This window comes from Hemitrygon akajei, chromosome 1 (assembly GCF_048418815.1).
Source record: "Hemitrygon akajei chromosome 1, sHemAka1.3, whole genome shotgun sequence".
Taxonomy (NCBI): Eukaryota; Metazoa; Chordata; class Chondrichthyes; order Myliobatiformes; family Dasyatidae; genus Hemitrygon; species Hemitrygon akajei.
In genome coordinates, this window is record NC_133124.1 from 122,654,640 (window position 1) to 122,677,637 (window position 22,998).

The 22,998-nt window shown below is 39.5% G+C and overlaps 1 protein-coding gene across 2 annotated transcripts in view; it reads right to left on the reverse strand.

Moving 5' to 3' along the window:
- LOC140730521 (desmoplakin-like) overlaps positions 1-22,998 on the reverse strand; it is a 65,052-nt gene that overhangs the window by 33,910 nt on the left and 8,144 nt on the right. For both annotated transcript variants that reach the window (XM_073051086.1, XM_073051096.1), the window contains exons 4-15: positions 22,551-22,719; positions 19,316-19,444; positions 11,750-11,818; positions 10,633-10,794; positions 8,693-8,797; positions 7,074-7,169; positions 6,418-6,543; positions 5,750-5,914; positions 3,330-3,484; positions 3,099-3,225; positions 2,382-2,583; positions 1,160-1,365 (exon numbers count right to left, since the gene is read on the reverse strand). In XM_073051086.1, the coding sequence (XP_072907187.1) occupies positions 1,160-1,365; positions 2,382-2,583; positions 3,099-3,225; positions 3,330-3,484; positions 5,750-5,914; positions 6,418-6,543; positions 7,074-7,169; positions 8,693-8,797; positions 10,633-10,794; positions 11,750-11,818; positions 19,316-19,444; positions 22,551-22,719 (1,711 nt within the window). The remainder of the gene's footprint in view (positions 1-1,159; positions 1,366-2,381; positions 2,584-3,098; positions 3,226-3,329; positions 3,485-5,749; positions 5,915-6,417; positions 6,544-7,073; positions 7,170-8,692; positions 8,798-10,632; positions 10,795-11,749; positions 11,819-19,315; positions 19,445-22,550; positions 22,720-22,998) is intronic.

Below are 22,998 nucleotides of genomic sequence, written 5' to 3' on the forward strand. Positions count from 1 at the left end.
ATTTCTGTCCACAAGATTTAAAATAGAACATTTTGTCTTAGATAAGAATTGTTTACATGCAATCCATAAATTTGTTAATCTCTATCAAAACATTTGATTGGATTTTTAAAAATCCAACAATACTTGAAAACTTCAATTTCAAATCGTTACTGCTTTAGAATGATCAATTAGAGAGAGACAACCATCTTTAGTGGAACACCCCCTCCATTCACCCTTCATGTACCCAATATTGAAAGTGCACTTGTTTGGTATTTCTGTTTCCCTCTGAAGCAGTAAGCTCATGTGCTGTTAGCAACAGCTTCTGCTCAGGAGGCCAGTACCATCTATTCACACAGACCACACAGAAGTCATTTCATACTACTCTCTACGGAAATTGGCAACTTCATCCAGTTTAGGATGGGTTACAGTACAAGGGATGAAATAGTTTGTTAATTAAAGCAGCTGAAGTGACAGATTTTCCATTACATAGCACCACTGAATATTGTGCAGCAAGAATATGAAGCTTATAAAAACTAGCTGAAAGGAACCCAATTTGCCTAGCATCTAAAATAAAGGGACAAAGACTTGGTATTCTATTGCTTTCAAATATTCCAAAACACTCTCCTCAGCCAACACAATAGAAGATGGCATTCACAATTGTTTCACACCTTCTCTGAATCTGATCTATCACATGGCAAAAACATGATACTTTATTAAGTAACCATAAATTTGGGGGGGAAATCCTGTGCAGTGAGGAGATTGCTAAAGACTCATTGCAAGTTGGCCAACATCCTGATTCAAAACAGAAAATTGTTCAGTATTTCAGACCCAAATAAGCATTGCTTTATTCTCTTCTTGACCACAATTGAATTTTCTGACTCCTTTTCTTAGAACAAATCTTAACTGGTAATAAAAACCATATCCATCTGACTTACTTGACAAAATGCTAATGAAGTCAAAAGCTTTATTCAGAAGAAGCTTGGATGCCTTTATGCTTCCTACTGGATTGTTGATTCACTGGTTAATACACAAAGCTAAAAACCCATTAAATGAAACCAGTTTCCTCTCCCTAACATATTATTTCATAAAACTAACCAGGAGCAATACAGGTACTTTTATGCATAGAAAATTTGCAGTTTTTAAGTTAAGATTTTACATTCTAGTATAATTTCATTCTCACCTCTAACTCAGATATCCTCTGTGCAAACTCTTCCTGTGCATTTGAATCAATGAGGAGATGTATTTTTTCCATCATTTTGTTTTCATTCATCTCCAAACGATGACGTATCTTCTGGAGTTCCTGCTGGAAATTCAAGTCCATCCTTGGTGGTGATGATGCTTGTTTTGGCCCGGCGTGTTGCGGCAGAATTACCACCCCCGATTGAACTAACAAGAGTAAAAAAAGAACAACGTTTGGGTGAAAAAAGAAATTAATCACTCCATGAAACAATCATCTCCATAGGTCACATTCAATCTCCTAAAGCAGCCAACCATTCTAAACCAGTGAAACATCTGAAAGCGACAATATAATTTTTCTCAACTTTGCACTCCCTAGAAGCACAAAGATCATCTCGTTAATGGTATCTAGAAAGGACCAGGGGAATTTCACCCTTGCTCTGCACAGCAAAGAGGGAATGGCAGCAGAGTTGCAGGGCATTGTGTGTGTGTTGGATTTCCAGCATCTGCAGATTTTCTCTTGTTTGTGACTGGACATTTACAGAATATCATGTTTTGGAACTACATCAGAAAGTAGTATGGCCTTGGTCCAGTGTTCAATCTTTACACATCCAATTGTGTTCACTATATTTGGGTAAATATCTAAATCGATCTCCAAACTCTGAGCAACAATCAAAAGAATCAAGAATATTAATGAGTGATAGCTGACAATTAAAATGCTGCAACTTCATTTATTCATCATAAAGAAAGTAGTACCTTCAGTAAATTACTAAGTTTAGACAAAATTAATTTAGACTGAATTCTCAAAACAAAACCTGTTATTCAGCGAGGTCAAAGGAGAATGGTCTGACTGGTTCAGGAAGGCAACAGCAACTCAAATAACTATTTCAACAGTGGTGTGCAGAAGAACTTCTCTGAATGCAAAACACACCGAACTTTGAACTAGATGGGTTTCAGCAGCAAAAAACCACAAACATGCAAAATACATTCAATGGCCACTATATCAAGTACCCCCTGTACCAAATGAAGTGGCCACTGAGTGTAGATGCAACAACAATGGCCAAAATTCACAATAGTTAATTCAGCAATTCATTCTTTCCCTCAGTAAGTACAATAACCTGGATTGATCTCCAAACACTGATGACATCAGATCCAACAGTGATTTCTATTCATTCATTGCTGGACACGAGAACAAAGTACCGCAGACCACTGTAAACATTACAAACCTTGGCCATTAATTCTCTCTTCCTCCAGAGTGGTTACCATGCCCACATAATGCTTCTTGCTAGAGCTAAATTGGTTCTCCAGCTTATGCTTGTCTGCATCAGTGAAGTGTTGTGAATCCTGGCTGAATGTCTGGAAAGCTTTAAAGTTCTTTTCCAAGTTTTTGATGACGAACTCATAATCTTCCCGAGACATTGTCCGTAACTGAAAGAACAAAAGATTACTCGCAAGTAGTTGCAAATTAATACCTCCTACCTGGTCAGATGATATGCTTGAGCAGGAAATGGGAATTTTCTCATATTTAGGTTAAAATTGTGCAAAAGGGACTGAAATACAATCGCACATTTTTAACAAGTATCATATCTGGGGAAGTGCCTTCTTTTGAGGGAGTCAAAACAACCCAATAGCTACCATTGTTGATTTAATTAAAAACATCTTCTTATTTTAAATCATTTTCACCATGATGAACACATTCTCATTCAATACTACAGCTGATACAAGTCAAATGGTCAAAAGGCCTGTCACAGTAGGAATTGTTAGCACCTTTGCTTGATCAAAAAATAAATTGTTCATTCCCATTACCTACTGTGAGACTTTAATCACATCTTGACAAATGCTACAAGCGCTTTCCAAATGTATTTCCTCATCTAATTCTTTATGCCGCGTCCCCAGAGATAAGTTTCTACATCATACACAAACAAAGGCTTTGTGAAGCTTACCACAGACATGGTCCAACTCTGTATCTTCTCAATATCTAACATGCAATATTGCCAGGACACCAAGCTCTTCATGTTAATGTACAGCTGATTCCACAGAGCAAGGATAGCCTCATAGTACTGATCAATCCTGGTCAGAACAGAAAGCACCTTTTCAGATTCTTCAACAAAACATGGAAATTTCATTCATAAGTTTAAGAAACAAGTAAACTGCCAAGTGACGTAGTCTCATACTTGCTTGCAAGATCAATTGCACCAGGGTTTGGAGGTGGAATAAGAAGACAAACAGATGGAACTTCCATTTCCATTCCTCCTGGTCCAATCACCCTCCACTTGCTGCGTTGTGTGTTATCCAGTAAAATGCATTCATTTCCTCTATGGACCACTCTCTTAAAAGATAGTGAAGAAGATATTAGAATTATGGCAAGATTATTTAACATCCCAACTATAACTCCAAGTGCACATTATCATAATTAACTTAGCACATTGGTTCCAACACTATTGGTACAATACACACTTCCAAGTTAACCAAATGCTTCATGGGAAAAGTTTTATCACTTCAAATTGTTTTTATGGCATAACAATGTACAAGTGGCAACTGTGCCTGTTTTAGTTATTCTATCAATAGAATGGCAATAAAATGCAGCTATGCAAGGCCGCCACGGCAGTGTAGCAGTTAGCACGAGCTATTACAGCTCAGGGCATCGGAGTTCACAGTTCAATTCTGGAGTCCTCTGGAAGAAGTTTGTGTGTACTTCCCAAGTGCGTGCGCACAAATTTCGTCCAGGTGCTCCGGTTTCTTCACACAGTCCTAAGACATACCAGTCAGTAGGTGAACTGGTCATTGTAAATTGTCTTGTGATTAGGTTAGGGTTAAATGGGAGGGTTGCTGGACCATACAGCTCGTTGGGTTGGAAGGGCCTGTTCTATGCTTTATCTCTAAATAAATTAATCAATTAGTCAATCTTCTTACACTGGCCTCCTGTAAGACCAGTCAAAAGCCTGTAGAATAGGACTAGTATGGTTTAAAAAAAAATTTAATTGAATTGCCAGTTTAAAAACTAAAATTTTAGTTAAAATATTAAATTACTATAGTATTGCAATCCAATGTTACACCAAGCACAAGAAAATCTTTCTATGAATACAAATGCTCAGCAAAACTCATTTTACAAGTTAACCATGCTATTTGGTGACATGCATAGCTTTAAGAGATACTTTTAATCATGGTTCATTGGCACCGTAACAACACAGGGCCCAACTTGACACTAACCAAATAAGATTTGCAGTAAAGATTGAAAACTGACAGTAACTCATTGAATTACTGCACATCCTCAAACGTGATATTTTGTCACCACCACAAACAGTTCCCTGGAAATCAGAACACTAACAAAGAAACAGGCCTTTTGGCCCTTCTAGTCTGTACAGACCTAGTCCCATTGACCTGCACCATACCCACTGTTGCAGTTAGTGTCTTAACATTACCTGCTCACTGAAAGCCACTTCCCCGTGGGAGGCAGGGTTTAGCCCTCGTAATGAGCTCCGCAAACCCTCCCACTAGCTCCTGTTTAGCAGATGATGCACCGCCCCAGTAGAGTTTAAATCTAGCATGCAAAAACCATGCAGCCTCTTTCCCTCTAGGGTCACTGTGGACCAGGTAGGCAAGGGTACTGTGGAAATGGTAGCCAGTGGTGGGTGTGCTACAGTATAGAGGGCCCAGGACCAGACTTTAGATATGTATAAGCCACTGTGGGTAATTTTAGTGTCTGTTTTGTCCTGTTATTTCAGGTGCTCAGTTTAGATAAGTACTGTAATCCAAACAGAGTTTAGCTTGTAGGGTTTAGTGTCAGTTTTGTCTTGTAAATAAATAGCTAACCTACTTACCAGCAGCTGTGCATCTTCTGTCCCAATCATGAACCTGCGAACCCAATTTCCAACACCCTCCCATCCCTGTACTTGTCCAAACTTCTCTTAAATGCTGAAATCAAACCTGCATGCCCCACCACCACACTAGCAGCTCATTCCATACACACCATCCTCTGAGTGAAGAATTTCCCCTTCATTCCCCCTTCACCCTTAACCTATGACCTTTTGTTCTAGTCTCATCCAAGCTCACTGGGGTAAAAGAAAAAGCCTTCTTGCATTTACCTTACCTATATCCATAATTTTGTACACACATCTTTGCCTAGCTTCAATTGAATCAAATTTCCTAAGTTACTGTACAATTACCTGAACTAGAAGACAAAAGGATGCAAAATTAAAATTGGTCAAGTTAATGAGGTGATTAATGACACTGCTTCTGTGGAACTCTGTCCAATTGAAGAATTTACAAGGCTTTGACCTGCAGTGTTGACAATTTCTTGCTGCTCTACCCACCACATTCTTTAAATAGACAAATATAGAAACAGAAAATCTACAGCACATTACAGGCCCTATCTAAAGAACATATAGCTTCTCACTTTAACTGAACTGGCCCTTCAGCTTCCAATAAACTCTGACACCAAAAAAGTCAGGACATTCCAAAACCATCTACCTTCATTGAAAGCAGTCCGCCTATCAACACCTGATCCACTCCACCATGGTTGATTTTATGGATAGCACTGGACTGACAAGGGCTTGCTGCCAGAAAAAAAAAGCAAGCAGAACTACGGCAATACCTGATCCTGTTTGTAGTCACAAAGAGCCTTGAGAATAATTTGGTTTGGACCCCGTTTGTCCACACTAGTAGTTGGATTGCGTGGTTTTAACTGCACTATCTTCTTTGACTTGTTGACCAAGTTTGACACTTGTCTTTTGTATTCATGGATTTTCTCCTTATCTTTCTGCAAAGAAAAAAGAAAACAAAGTCAAAGTCACTTTGACAATCACATCATTCTGTAGTAGAATCAAAGAAATCCAACACAGCATCCATATAGAAACCACACGGATTGGTGCTGCTTCAATTCCAAGCGAGAGTGTAGGATTTGAGAAGTACATTAATCAAAAGTAATAGAATACAAATTTAATTATTTTTACTTCAGTTCTCTGAGTCTTCCCCTTATTTTCAAATTGACTTTTCAAATCTCAGTGCAATAGTCTTTTAGCATGAGTTGAGAAAGTAAACCAGGTATATCTAGTGCATTCTCTTTTGCATGACATTGCAGTTGGTTCAGTTCCCTTCTCTCCATGGAAACTATAAACAATGTAAGGGTCGATAGGAAACAAGACAAAACAATAGATCACTACCGCTTCACGAATGGAAAAAAACATCAATGTTCCACAGGGAAACACTTTCAAAAATCTGGGGTCTTTGCAGACATTCAACCATCTTCTGCTTTAAAATTACCTCAGCTTCTACAATCATCTTCTCCAATTGCGGCAGCGTTGTTGACCTGTCACAGACATATTTCTGTCTTAGGGAATCCTGCATTTTCTTCAGAGAGCTTTCAGTTAATTGCGCATCCTCAAAAAACTGTAAAATGATAAAAACAGAATCTGAAAAGATGCAACAGAGTGAAGTTCAGTTGATTAATTCCCTTCTTGTCGATTAAAGCATTTTCCTTCAATCAGTCCACCCAACTTGGCCCGGTACACAAGTTAGAATGATTAAGTGTGCTAGTCCACATGATGACATGAACATTAGTCTTGTCTTAATATAAAAGCAGACAATACTGGAAAGTCAGCAAGTTAGGTAGTATCTATAGAGCAAGTAGCAGTGCTATTATTTCAGGTTAACATCCTTTTCATGGAGCTCAATCCTGATGAAAAATCTCTTTTCTTCTCTGTGGATACTGTTTGACCTGCTGAATATTTTCAGCATTGTTTGTTATTCTCAGATTTTCCCTGTTTTTTTGTTTTTTTTTTGTTTCTTTTCCCCTGTATTTGTGTTTTCCCTGCACCTCTTCCGTCTCCAAAATGAAATGTCAATCATGTCAAACTAAAACTATAGCACACACATTATTTTCAAAGTTGCATTCGCTGGTATTGATCTTTTAAATCTACCTGAAAGTAATTGGAATTCTCCTTCAGATGAACCTCAATGCATCTAGTAAGCTGAAGAATCCAACTCCATTGGGTTTGCAAAGTATCAATGTATGCCTGTAGTGCAAGAAAAAAAAATCACAAATTTCTCTTTAGTACAAATGCTGTTTACTTACACAAAAACCAACATTCTGATAAATGAATAATTTGGCATGTTGAATATAACCGATTTGATGTTCCTGCTAGTTCTATGTCTGCAGCACCTTTAAAAATACTATCTGATCTGATGCCAAACCTAGGAGTATGACAAGGGATGAAGCAGCACATAGATTAAAAAAAAAGTGTGCTGAGGTTAAGAATACACACTGCAAGTTAAGTGTATCATTCAGTGATCTGGCTAGCAGATGTTTGGAGAAATGGCCTAGGTGATGAACTGTATGTTTCTGAAGTTTTTTAAAAAAAATATGACAAGATTAGAGGTAGTATGTTACTGTATTACACATTTTTTTCAATCGTCTTATTAAAATCATTCATCACACTGTAGTTGTTTTTTCTCTTTAGAATTATTTTGCCCAACATCAAACTTTAGCACTGCTCTCATTCAAATCTTAAGTGTTTGAAAAAAATTAGTCTAATTATGTGTGGAACTTTTGCATTAATGTTTCCTCAGTCTTTTCTGCAAGGGAATTACCAAACCTATGGTGTTTATTTCAGCCAAAAAACTCCAAAGGATTTACTTTTTTTTTTTAAATTGCCTTATGAAACTATTTACAAAATGTGAGGTTGGTATTTTCATGCCTTATGTACAAGGGATTAAGGATTTCTGGTGATTAATGGAAGCAAAGAATCCTGTACATACTTTGAGATGAATCTGAAAACTCCAGATACCATTTGTTCTATATACAGCAAGTCAGTAGTAAACAAAATTGGAAACAATAAATGTTTACACTGTACTTTGTAGTTTCTGGGAGATATATATTAACTGACTGTTGCAAGCTATGGCCTCATTATTTAAAAATATTAAACATTAGTTTAAAAAATCTGATACTTAAAATTATGATGTTTGATATTAAATCCCAAAGAGCAATGCCCTATACTGAATAGAATTTAAATGAGACGCAGTTAGTTGTCCAGACTCTAATAATAAGAATTTTGCAGAACGTACATGCCTAGTACTTCTAATTTGGAAATAATATTGTTATTGTACAACATTAAACAGGGTTTCATCATACTTTAGCATTTAAATAAACTTAACTATTCTATACAATTTCTATCAAATAAAGACAGCAGCAGCTAAGAATTCAGGCATCAGCACTACCAATTTTGTATTGAAAGTTTACCCCCCCCCCCCCCCCCCAACAATGGTCATCTTAAAGAGCTCCATTAAAATAATGGAGGAACTGGATGCTAAAACAACACCTAACTAAATTTAAAGCTGGCAGCAATTCTCTCTTAACATCTTCTATAGATACCTAGGTAATGAATGCTACGTAACATTATTAATATAAGTGGCTCTATGGGAACATACGTACTGATGCAAGTACTGCAGCTTGTGTGTCTATAATTGACTGCAAACTAGAATGAGGTCTATTAAATCAGGCCCTGCTCTACCCATGCTGAGCGATTGCCGGATACCCCACCTCAATTTTGTCAGATGCAGGATGGTTATTTGCTACTTGCTGGTCACCATCTTGTTTGAGTCTGTTTAACTGCTTTTCTTTAACTTCCAACTGGCTCATCAACACCTAATTAAAAAAAAAGACAAATTTTAACAATTAATTACAAGATGCAAAGCAGCACAGCAAAATGCGTGTAACTTAATAAAGGTTCCCCCACAAAAACGAGATCAAACACTGACAGCAGGCCGAACGACTGTTATAAGATCACTCTCTTTGCCTCTTCTGGTACATAACTCATTGAGCTTTTAGAAAAATCTCAATAGAATCGTTATTTTGGCATTAGTTTACATGCAACATCATGCCAGATAACCATCATGATAAACAATTAGAAGCTAAACAGCATTCACAAAGAAATACAAAATACAAGGGATAGCAGTACTGCTGCTCCCACAGGGGACTAAAGAATGTGGGCTGCACAGTTAGTTCCTGTTCTGAGTGACCAACTATCTCTGGAGGAACTCAGCGAGTCAACACCTCGGGGTAAATGGGTTTTGATCCATTAAGTTTCTCCAGTAGACTGCTGGTTGCTGCAGAATCCAGCATCTGCCGTCCCTCCTGCCTGAGTGCATAGCCTACAGCTTTCGCAGGGAATTATTTCAAAACATGTGCATCGCAGTCCCAGGTATCCTCATATCAGAAAGCTGGCATTCAGGCCACTTTGCATTCATTACCACAGGTTCATTATACAGGATGCAAAATACTAAAGAAATTCTATCAGCACAGAAAACAAATTTGTAAAAAGTTGGGTGTTGCCATTTTAACCATACTTCAGAACATAGAGAAGTTAGAAATTTATCCTTGGTCACTGATAACTGAATAATACAGTAGCTGCTGCAATTGTACATTTCACCCAAACTACAGCTTAATTGACTCCAGTGGCTTTCAGAACTATGGCTGAACATGAGGCCATAATTGCACCTGCAACGTACATAATATTGGAGATTTCTGCTTCAAATCTTGAAACTAAATCATTTGCTAATGTTCTGGCAAGTATCTTTTCCTTTCATTGAATCTCAGAAGTTTAGACCAAAGAGCCAATCCCACTGTTTGCATGCCAGCCAAATTTGGACTATTGATTAACCCTAGTTCCTGATGGCTGCAGGTTTAGATTCCATAAATGCAAAATTAAGTAAAAGGCAATTAAGTACAATTCTACTCTCCCACCACACCCCCCCCCCCCCCCACCATTTTTGATAAGGCACATAAGCCACAACATAACATTAAACAAAAATTATACCTTATGCAATGTTTTGACATTTAAATGACAGATATTGCAACCCAGGTACCAGGATGCTTCAAGGATCAAGTTATTCTACAGAAGGTGAACATTTTCAAAACTATATAGTAAATGTAGAAGGAATTTCAAGACTAGCAAAATATATTAGAATATTTTATAAGAATAATTTGTAAGAAATAGCCTCTAAGAGTATTTGATTTTTCTCCAAACAAGGATGGGGAAAACCCTAGTCAGTTGGTGTTCCTGATTTGGACTCTGCGTTTGTGAGAGTCCAGAACCCCCATGTGGATGAACTTGGAGATGCACAGCAGTACTTAGAAAGATCACAACTGGAGTACTAGCTACCAAATAGATCACCTGATGCCTATTTGTTGCCTTTAAACAGGGCCCACACAAGTACAAAGCGAGGAGACTAATTGGATGGTTTGTTCTACAGTCGGATGTGTACAATCTTATTCACAAGATGGTGGTTCAAGGATTTAGTTAAATACTGGGGTCAGCAGTCTCTGCAACAGCATCCACATGTGATCCACCTACTTGGCGTGCAGAGAGAATCTATCTCAAAGTATAATAATAGTTACACAGTGATGACAAATACCAAAATGTCTAACTCCTAATTGCAGGACACATCTTCAGTCAATCATTTCTGTCTGTTTCAACTTACCGAGAACGCTTCTTGCTTCTGAGCCATGTCTGTATTCTTGTCACTCCAATCGTAGACAAGTTCTTCTTCCTCGCGGTCATTAATCCACATAATCTCATTGGAGGTGGCTTGAATGATGTCCTGAAACTTTCTCATTTGATCAAGTCTATCCGCTGAAGCTTTCTAAAGTGTATAGAAAGAACACTATTATTAAGAACACATCATTATTAATTAATTAATTACACAGAGGAATAGAGAATCAAGAGTTAAATTCTCTTGGATCTCATCAGTTCTGAGGTGATCCACTCAAAGTCTGAAGGAAGAACTATTGGGGAAGATTGAATAAATTTCCCTTGATTTCGGAACATAGGTCCAGAGTGAAAATGGAAAGATTCTAGCTAAGAGGGAAGTTAGAAAATGTGAAAATTTGGCGCTTTCTTTTGCAATGGTAATTGATGCAGAGTCAAATATTAATATAAAAGCTGAGATTGATGGTATTTTGGTGAAGTGGGGAAAAAAAAGCAGATAAAATTCTGAAAGAGGCAAAAAGCTTTAGAAAAGCTGCAGAAGTAGTTTATTAAGATGATTCCAAGGGTGAGGGAGTTTAGCAAATGCAAAGACAGAGCTGGAATTGCTCCTGGAACAAAGGAGTTTGAGAAGGGATCTATTAGGAGTATTGTGTTTCTGAAGGCTCTAGATAGAGTAGATGTTAAGTAGAAAAGCAGAACTGTTCCCAGTGATGGGAGGTTCAAGAGATAAGGGTTAAAGGTTAAAGGTGATTAGTAAAAGGGACAAGCTCATACAAGGAAACAAAATGTATGAATTGAGTGGTAGTGTTAGGAATGCCTTGTGAAGGGCAGTAATGTAAACTGATTCAATTGTAGCATTCAAAAACAGCTAGGTTGGGATTTGAAAGAATAGGAAAGAGGGCAGTGGAGTGGGACTAGCACAGGACCAGCATGGACTCAATGAGTCCGCTGGCCTCCTTCCCTGTTGTAATCATTATTAGATGTTGAGATATGGAAGCAAGTCACTGTCTCTTTGAATTAGAAAGAGAATACAAGAACAGCTGGTCCCATGTTGCTCAAATTACCAAAAAAAGAATCTGATCTCAGCTTCATTAATCAATTCCACTTACCAACATTGTTTCGTATTCATTTTCTATTGCTTCAATGGCATCCCTGTAGTTGTTAGAATGGTTGTCATGCTGTGAGAGAAAATGGAAAAAAAAACTAATCACAACTTGGGAATGTGTGCTGGATCTAATTTGTAAAGAAGCAGGAAAATATGACACTGGAACATGTGCAGTCCAATTCTAAAGTCAGAGTCCAAAGTATGTTTGTTATCAAAGTATGTATAGTTTATACAACCTCGAGATTCATCTCCTTACAGGCAGTAACAAAACAAAGAAACACAATAGAACCCATTAAAACAAAATAAGAGCAAACACCCAATGTGCGGGGGGAAGACAACAAATAATAAAAGTAAACAAATAAATTTCAGAATCTGTGTTCAGGAAGTGAAGCCACACTGGGAAGGTTGCAGGCCACAGCTGAGTGCAGAAATGAGCATATCTCATGGAACAGCAAACTGACCCAGCCCCAACACCCGATCTTTCCAATCTGGCCCAGCCCTTGAATCATCCAAATTTCAGATCTTGCTCTCAGACCCAAGCCCTGCCATTTCGATACACTCTTGTCCCGCCACCTCAATTCAGCCTGTACCCAACTTTTTCCATTCAGCTTGGTGCTGAAATTGATCGAACTTCAGGTCTTTCCTTGCTCTGGGGCCCTAAGTCCAGGCCTCGCTGCCTTGTCTCTACATCGCCTCCACCCTCCTTGCCTCAGTTCTGCTGGATCGAATTGCCTTCAAGATCGCACCAGCAACGGCCATGAATTCCCTGCCCCGTATCGGCCTGCACGTGCCACAACACAACCGTCTTGCACCTTCGCGACTTCAGCTCCCGCTGTAGAAGTGCCATGCCGTACAGGCAATTCAAAATCTCAGCTCTGACAAGGACATTATAGACTATTGTTTACAGGGATCATTTACCAGAAGTGTGATTAATAAAATATTTAGATGCTTTATCTGCCACCAGCGAGTTGTCGACGTGCATCACCAGCGCCATCTAAAACCGGAACTGCATCTTAAATTCAGATATTGTAAATGGATTTGACAAATCTCTAAATTGTCATGATACAAATTGTGCCAAACACTGCCTACAACACTAGAAGAATCTCTTGCAGGCCATCTTCTTTCAAATTTAATTAGAACTATTTTTAATATTACAAATGATACCCAAGACATTAGGTCTTGGGTACCTTGTCACAACGAAAAATCTTGCCACAGCTGATAAATCCAAAAGAAAACCTATTACTAGACAGCTGGATTTCTTGGTCATAATTTCGCCTAGGTTACCTCTAGATTCCAACCAGCAGAATAGAGTGATGACATAGCCGAAGGCAGCACTTTTGCCCACCACATTCATACCTACCCTTTTGCCACCTACATTAATCACATTTGTCCACATCCTTCTATGCTTTGTCCATTTAGTATCTACCCAAACACCTCTTAAACATAGTGACTGGATCAGAGTCCTCCATCACGATGCTATCACGTATTTGCTGCACAAATCCCTCTCTCACCTGGATGGGGTCAGTGGTGCTGTGAGGATTACATTCCTGGACTTCTCTAGTGCCTTTAACACCATCCAGCCCAAGATCTTAAGGCACAAACTAACGGAGATGGGAGTAGACTCTCACATGGTGGATTGGATAGTGGACTATTTGACAGATAGACCTCAGTATGTGCGGTTGGGAGACTGTAGGTCTGACACGGTGGTCAGCAGCACAGGAGCGCCGCAGGGGACCGTGCTCTCTCCGGTCCTGTTCACCCTGTACACATCAGACTTCCAATATAACTCGGAGTCCTGCCATGTGCAGAAGTTCGCTGATGACACGGCCATAGTGGGGTGTGTCAGGAATGGACAGGAGGAAGAGTATAGGAAACTGATACAGGACTTTGTGATATGGTGCAACTCAAACTACCTGCATCTCAATATCACCAAGACCAAGGAGATGGTGGTGGACTTTAGGAGATCTAGGCCTCATATGGAGCCAGTGATCATTAATGGAGAATGTGTGGAGCAGGTTAAGACCTACAAGTATCTGGGAGTACAGTTAGACGAGAAGCTAGACTGGACTGCCAACACAGATGCCTTGTGCAGGAAGGCACAGAGTCGACTGTACTTCCTTAGAAGGTTGGCGTCATTCAATGTCTGTAGTGAGATGCTGAAGATGTTCTATAGGTCAGTTGTGGAGAGCGCCCTCTTCTTTGTGGTGGCGTGTTGGGGAGGCAGCATTAAGAAGAGGGACACCTCACGTCTTAATAAGCTGGTAAGGAAGGCGGGCTCTGTCGTGGGCAAAGTACTGGAGAGTATAACATCGGTAGCAGAGCGAAGGGCGCTGAGTAGGCTACGGTCAATTATGGAAAACCCTGAACATCCTCTACATAGCACCATCCAGAGACAGAGAAGCAGTTTCAGCGACAGGTTGCTATTGATGCAATGCTCCTCAGACAGGATGAAGAGGTCAATACTCCCCAATGCCATTCGGCTTTACAATTCAACCGCCAGGAGTAAGATATGTTAAAGTGCTGGGGTTAGGACTCAATGTATTTAAGTAAACTACTTAAGAACTTTTTAAAAGCTAGATTTTAGATGCATATCATATTTTTACTGAGTTAAGTATTGTATGTAATTAGTTTTGCTACAATAAGTGTATGGGACATTGGAAAAAATGTTGAATTTCCCCATGGGGATGAATAAAGTATCTATCTTATTCTGGCAGTGCATTCCAGATATCAACTACTGCATAAAAACTTACCCCCCCCCCCCCCCCCATGTCCCCGTGCCTACCTCAAACACATGCCCTCTTATTTTTGATAGCTCTACCCTAGTAAAAAAAAACGATATCTCTGGCGGTCATAATCTTGCATTGTTCTATCAGGTCAACCCCCTCAGCCTCCTTTCTTCCCTGGCAAACAAGCACAATCTCTCCCCACAATGAAAATTCTCCAATCTATATCCTTCTGCACTTACACCAACAAAAGCACATCCAGCAAAAAGACACCACAGGAGAGAAGCTGGGCAGAGGGCTTTAGATATTTTAACCCAAGGAAAATATTGTGTTGGAGACCAGAGAAAGATTATCAATGTCATGCATCTGGTCTGTTGCCACTTAATGATTAAAGATAAAAATGCAGCTGAGGGTCACATCCTAGCATTTTATAAATTTAAATTACTATCCAACACTATACTTATTATTCATCATCAAGCTCTAAAACCTGGGCCTCTGTACCCTTCTGCAGCTGGATCCTCAACTTCCTTATCAGGAGACCACAGTCTGCACAGATTGGAAATAACAGCTGCTCTTCACTGACAATCAACACTGGCACACCACAGGGATGCGTGCTTAGCCCACTGCTCTACTCTCTCCACACTTATGATTGTGTGGCTTAACACAGCTCAGACGCCATCTATAAATTTGCCAATGACACAACTATTGTTGGCTGAATTTCAGATGGTGACGAGTCAGCCTACAGGAGTGAGGTAGATCAGTTGGTCGAGTGGTGTCACAGCAACAGCATTGCACTCAATGTCAGTGAGACCAAGGACTGTGGATTTCAAGAAGGGGAAGTCGAGGGAATACACACCAGTCCTCATTGAGGGATCAGCACTGGAAAGGGTGAGCAGTTTCAAGTTCCTGGGTGTCTACATTTGGGGATCTATCCTGGACCCAACATCTTAATGCAATAATAAAGAAGGCATGACAGTAACTACAGGAGTTTGAGGAGACTTGTTATGTCACCAAAGACTCTCACAAATTTCTACAGGTGTACCACGGAGATCATTCTAACTAGTTGCAACAACATCTGGCATGGAGGGGCCACTGCAGGATTGGAAAAAGCTGCAGAAAGTTGTAAACTCAGCCAGTTCCACTGTGGGCACTAGCCTCCCCACCATCGAGGACATCTTCAAAAGGCCATGCTTGAAAGAGAGTGTCTATCATGAAGGACCCCCATCATCCAGGACATGCCCTCTTCTACCATATTGCTACCAGAAAGGTAGTGGTACAGGAGACTGAAGACACATACTCAAATGTTTTACGAACAGCTTCATCCCCTCTGCCATCATATTTCTGAATGGACAATAAGCCCATGTACACTTCCTTCTTATTTTTCTTCTTTTTTTGTACTACTTATTTAATGTAATTGTAATAAATATTTATCTATTGTAATTCACAGTTTTTATAATGCATTCAAATGTACTGCTGCCACAAAGCAAATTTCATGACATGTGCCAGTGATATTAAGCCTGGTTTGATTCTATCCTGCATTTTCATGGGAGTGTACATAACCGTAGGGCATCTGCGATAAGGTTCACAATATAATTGAAAGCAAAATGATGTGCCGCGTGGGGTCGTACCGATTCATTAGCTCAGGGGTGGGGGGTGGTGGACAGTAGGTATTAATCAGCAGAAGGCTTCCTTGCCTGAAGTTAACAATGCCACGAGATTTCATGGGACACAGTTGAGGACGCCCGCAACAGTTCCTTCCCGACTATATAATACTGATGACCATTAAATGAGGTAAGAATCCACCCAGCATTCAGATTCAATCAATATACAAATTGCGTGCTGGGCATCTCATGTTCCCATAGAGCAAAGCAAATTAATAATTTGTATTTTGCACAATGAAATGGAAATTCTATGCCATCTAATTTTTGTACAATTGAGGACCTCATTCTAGTGCAGTGTATACACATGTCCAGCAGCTAAGTTCTAAACTATCGAAGCATATTCAACTTTGCCTTGTGCTAAACATTCTCAAGGCATCAAGCATGGCAACAACAGGAAGCATGCTCAGAACTCCTTTACGCAGCATTGTAAAAATGCTTAGGACTTCACGATGTGATGACATTGGTGCACATTTCCCCCCCCCCCCCCCAAGATCTCTTATCTATAAAAATTTACAGACATAAATGCATATGTGATAAAAGGAGAAATGTTACTACGTGCTCAGGTGAGGATAACCATGGACTCAGTGGACAGAACAGCTTCCACTTATGCTGCGTGGACATGAAAATAAATATTTATAAACTCTTAATATGGGTGGTCATGGAATGTCCAGAGACATTTAGCCATAAACTAAAATTGTTTTTACCTTGCAAATTTTATTGACAGGCTTTTTTTGCCTGGCACAGTTTAGGCTGCCTTAACTCGAAGGCATACAATCCTAACTGTGTAAGTATTTTTGCATTTAGATTTGGATATTTTAAAGCAACAGTAGGCACACCAACATGCAATAAAAGGGATTCTGCTGCACTGGACATATTTATGAAGTACTCGAGTATTCTGGGCAGGACTTCCTTTGTTGCAAAACTTCATGAAAACAATACAACTTTTTAAAAAACTTTTAAAATTACCAGCAGAGGGCATTATGTCCTTTAACATGTATAAAATGCAGTTGTCTCAACATTAAACCTGCCTAGTGTGGTCCATGGGAGAAAAGGCCCTTGCAGAAATTTAGTATTGAATTCTACAGAAACAGTACCATGTGAAATTAAGTTCAACATACAGTTGCTATTATATTGTTCTTTTCGCATATATGACAGGACAAATATCTCCCCCATAGTCTCTTGTAGATTTCTGTTAAATGATCACTTTTGAGAAAATTTTCACTGACGATACCTTCAATGTACATTTCTGCTCTCTATTCACATTTTCTTCAGCCAAGAGATGATACTTTACCATGATTCATTTTGTGGGATTCAAGGGTCAATGATAAAAAGAGACAGCACCCTTGGCAAACAATGACACTGAAGACTTTCCAGATATGTTTTGATACGTGGAAAAGCTTTCATAGTAACACACACAAATGCTGGGGGAACTCAGCTGGCCAGGCAGCATCTATGGAAGTGAATAAACTGTTGACGGGTATAGGTAGGGTAATTCTAGGCAGTTTCTAGAGTAGGTTACATGTGGGCTGAAGGGCCTGTAATGTACTGTAGATTTCTATGTTCTATGTTGCAGGCGGAGACCCTTCTTCAGGACTGGAAAGGATGGGTGAAGAAGCCAGTATAAAATGGTTGGGGGTGGGGGGTAGGGGGTAGGATAGCTAGAAGGTGGTAGGTGAAGCCAGGTGGGTGGGAAACATCATGGGTTGGAGAAGGAATCTAATAGGAGAGCAGTGGACCATTGGAGTAAGAGGAGAAGACAGGTAAATGAGAAGAGGTAAAAGGTCAGAATAGGGAATGGAAGAAGGGGGAGGTGAAATTGCTTTCATGGTATCTCCTAAGGAACTCACAGCCATATTAGAACAATGCAATCATTGCTAGAGCCCACAAACCTAAAACAAAGCACCCACATTGCAACAGAATGCAATGTTTACCTAACATCTTCAATTTCCCCTTTCACATTGGCTACCTTATTAATACTTGTTGACCTATTCCATGTTGAATGGTCTTTCCACACACTAAAATACTTTTAGCACTTCCTCTTATATTATACTTTGTACTTTTATGTCGTTTTGTGCCCACTATATCTACAGTGGCATTTATTATTACCCTATATACTGCTCACTCTCCAAGCTTCATGTCAGCAGGCAATTCCATTGCACCCTGGTGTTTGTGACAATAAACCAGTCTGAATCACTGCTTCCAAGAAAAAACCTGCAGGTGCTGGATATCCGAGTAACACACACAAAATGCCGGAGGAACTCAGTAGGCTAGGCAGTATTTTGTGAGAGTCATTACTTCTGTCACATTTCAAGTATGGTTGTCTTTAGTAATCCATAAACTGCCAGGGTAGTGCAATTTTTGGGGTTAGCACGCAACTTTAACTGACCTCTGCCACTAATGTTCAGATTCAAATATGAACCGTGGATTAAGTCCAAAATGCAGCTCTGAACAATGGGTTCCCAAGAACAGTGAACCAAATGAATTGGAAGAACAGACATGTTGATTTAAATTCATTTCTTGTGTGTACTTGGCTGCCTGTAATATAGGTGCAGACAGGGAGGTGTGTTGGTGGGAAGATCCAGGCATTTGAAACTATTACATGTAATTCAAAGGAAGCATTGTAATTATGGGTTTGTTTGATCTGTCCTGAAATTTTCTTTGATCTTTAGCACATAAAATGTTGCATAGTGTTGGGTCAAGCAGACCTCTTACACCGAGGGAGGGGATCTCCCTCTTGCCCTCCCTCCCTCCAAAGGCTATCAGCTTATTTGTGATAGTGTCAAAGAGACTGCTTACTATCTATCACTACTTCTCTCCTGTGACTTCATTCACACAGCAGTCCAGAGCTGCAACATCCCCTCTTGCCACTTTAAAGAATAGCAAATCATAAAATCCTTTGCATCAGAAGAGCAAAAGTCTCCAGCCATGATGTCTTGCTCTTCTTAGTCAAAGATTCTAAACACAAGCAAGTTCAGGAAATGAACTTTTTAAACAAGTGCAAACATTCCACTTTTGGCTGGATCTAGAATAGCGGAAGTCTGCTTGGAGGATTTCTTTGGATGAATGGATCTTTGAGTACTATGATGGAGCACTGACCTCCTGTCCACACACACACACTTCCATTTGCAATGAGTGACTCACAGCCTGAACAAAAGGTAGCATTGGACAACAACTTCAGACACTTACCTGCTCTGATTTCATTTTCTCTATTTTCCAGCGAGCATCTTCAAGGCTCTTGTGGTACTTTCTGTGATTACTGATCTGCTGCTCTACGGAGACGGCATCCACACCCCATTCTTGAGAGTCTAAATTAAGCTGCGCCGAGAGAAAAAAAAGAGAAAAATCTGACAAGAGTGTAGATTTTTGAAGCATCTCCTGAAAACCATCCTATCACACAATTCTATTTGAATATTATGTTGTTGATAAGCCTCATTTATAAATATTACTGTGATATGATATGCAACCAAAGACTCAGGCCACAGACATATCCAAAGAGCACACAAGATTTAGAATAGGATATTAACTGTCTGCATAGTAATCTGTCAATAGTAATCTTCTCTGCATTTGATACTGCTGGATTTAAACATTTTAAGACCATCTTAGGAAGGAAAATCTCTCATATGTGCTACTAAATTATTCTCTTCAATATTTTCTCTCCCACTTCCAAAGGAAAATTCAAACCTTTATCCAAAGATTATTTCAGACAATTAAACCACTTCCACTGCAAATTTTCAGTATCCTTCCTCTGACATCATCACATTTCAGCTTTACCTTGTGCAACAAATTGCATGGTTCAAGTACTGCATTACTCTTACCTTGTTCTCAACTCTGCAGTGCATTCTATACACATTACACAAGTCACACTGACAGAACAGGCCACAGGTAGATAGAATATCCATTACCACAACCTTGGTGATTTAGCAAAGATTATTTTATACAAGATTAATCCATTTAACCCAGCAACATAATACTAGCAATATTTCATTACTTTTAATACTCATAACGATGAATATGGTGCAGTGGCTTATGATTAAAAACAAGCAAGTGTAGTGACATTTAAGGTTTGTGTCACTGCATAAGTGAAATTATATTTTCAACAATATGCTGACACAGAAATGGGAAACAGATCTTACACTCAAGACAACTGTCCAAACTAGTGCACTTGCACTAAGCACTGATGCAAATAGGTCCTGGCGTTTTCTGGCAGACTAAGCTCACAAAAATATGGATGGCACAGACAGAATATAACGAAAGGGAATTAATTGGTTGACTCTTGTAGGAAGAGGATGCAAGTTCTGCAGTCGAAGTCCATATATTAATAGTTCAGATGAGCAGGGTAGGCAAGGCTTCACCATCAACCCAAATAATCACCCGAGTGCGACATTAGATCCAGATTATGGACATGTGTCTGTTTGCCCCAGACATTCAAGTACATAACATGTTCCCTTGCAAAATATACACTACATCATGCAGTAACTTCCAACTTGTGAATGCCCACATCTCAACCAGCACTGAAATCTCGTCCAGCTGACGAAGTGGATGTCCTTCATCAGATTACAGTAGCTATCAGATTACTGTGGATATAGGTTCTGGGGATTTCCAGTTCCTTTGGAATTAAACAATGATAGCTTCCTCCTTTGTAGTATTCATTGGTCAAAAACACAAGAGCTTGTTCATAACTTGCACACCAAGTTATTTTCATTTAATCAAATTGTGCAGATGCCACAGTCTAGACCAACATTATTGCTCAAACAAGGGTCAACTGCTCTGCTTGTATTCTGCTCGTGAGTGGGCCAGTTCAGGCAAAGGTGGAAGGTTATCTGTCCTGACGGGCTTTTACAACAATCCAGTAATTTCATGGCTAGTGTTACCAACAGTAGCCTTTTATATAAAAACATGAAATTAAATTCCCCAACTGTTGTGCTAAGAAATAAGGCTTCTAGATACCAATCAAAAGGCTACTCTCCACACAGGAGACACATACTCTTTCACTCCCAGGGAATCTAGGATACTTGAACCCATTGGTTTGAACCATGTGATATGAGGTATCATCAACTATGTGTACAATGGACATCAGGATATTACCTAAAACATTCAAAAAACTTCTACAGTTGTACCATAGACAGCATTCTGACTGCATCACCATCTGGTGTGGGGGGGTGCTTCTGCACAGGATCTAAAAAAACTGCATGAAGTTCATCATGGGTACTAGCCTCCGTAATATCCAAGACACCTTCAAGGAGCAGTGCCTTAAAAAGGCGGCGTCCATCATTAAGGACCCCTACCACCCAATCATTCTCATCGTTGCTATCAGGTAGAAGGTACAGAAGCTTGAAGGCACACACTCAGCGATTCAAGAACAGCTTCTTCCCCTCTACCATCCAAATTCTGAATGGACATTAAACCCGTAAGCACAACTTTACTTTTTAAATTTCTGTTTTTGCCCTCTTATTTTAACTTAATATACTTACTGTAATTCAGTTTTTTTCCTATATTTATCATGTATTGCACTGTACTCCTGCCAGAGTTAACAAAGTTCACGGCACATGCCAGTGATATTAAACTGGATTCTGATCTTTTTGTCAGCCAAAATTAGAAACTAAAATTAGGTAGTACAAAATAACACTCACCACATGAATAATAGATTTTACAAGTGTTACGCTGCTGAAAGGCTGGGTGATGTAGAATTCTCTCCACTTTTCACTCAAACATTACCAGCCTTGGATTTGGAAGAGCAAAATAGTAGCACTTAGCAGGGGAGGGATAGTGTTGCAGAGGGCAAAGATGAGGGAATTATTTTGAAGAGATGAATATAATTATATGGGGTCCTCATATGCCCTTCATTTAACAGCAGAAAATGCTGTAACTATTCAACAGATAAGTCAGCATCCGTTCAGTGGGATATGGCTGGTGTTTCTGCTCATTGACACAAGCTGTTAACTTTGTCTCTTCTCACAGAAGAAGCTGCACTACTAGTTGAATATTCCCAGCTATTTCCCTTTTTAATATTTCCAGACTTTGCCCTATTCTGCTTCAAGTTTGGTACCTTCGGCATAAAGTAAAAGGCACAGAGCATTTTGTAGAGCACAGACAATCTGCTGGACAATCAAGCAGAAATGTCGATGTTTTGGTTGAAACTTTGTAGTACAATAACATTGCAAAATGTCTCAATCATTGCTGCACACGCTGCCAGATCACGTCATTACAATTACCTCCAGGTAATGTCTAAAAGACACACACATGAATTTCATCCAAGATGAGCCCCTACTGAACACTAAATGCTGGTGTAATTTTCATTGAAAATGAGTAAATTTACGGCTTAGCAGTATCTCTTGCAAGGGGAAGAAATTAAGAATGACAAGGGAACTCATAATAGAAAACTAAACTTAAATAGATCGATTCTCTTAATGACCATGTTTACCTTTTGCTGCCTTATCCAGCTAAATAGCTCACTGGTCGACCTTGAAAGCTCTTCATCCCAGGAATCTGACCGTCTCTGGCTGAAGTCATGTATTGACTTGGTACGTTCTGACCAGCGATCAGCAATAGTTTTCGCAATAGCACGCATCTGACTTCGGAGACGAAACACACTGCAAAGATTCAAAAAGCAGATCATATTTTGTTCATTTTTTCCCACTGAACAACATTGGCAAAGGTATGCATTATTCAAAGCAGAGTAATGAATTAGATTAACCGTGCCCAACTAGAAAAAGAATTGTGGGAATTCTAAGATGAGAGTGAGAGGGGTTGAAGGGGAGTTGACCTTGAAGGAGAGAGACAGACAGAAAGGATGGGGAAAAGAAGGCAGAGGAAAGAAAAATAAGGAGAAAATAGAGCAAAAGAGCAAATAGGGATTGAAGTAAGGGAAG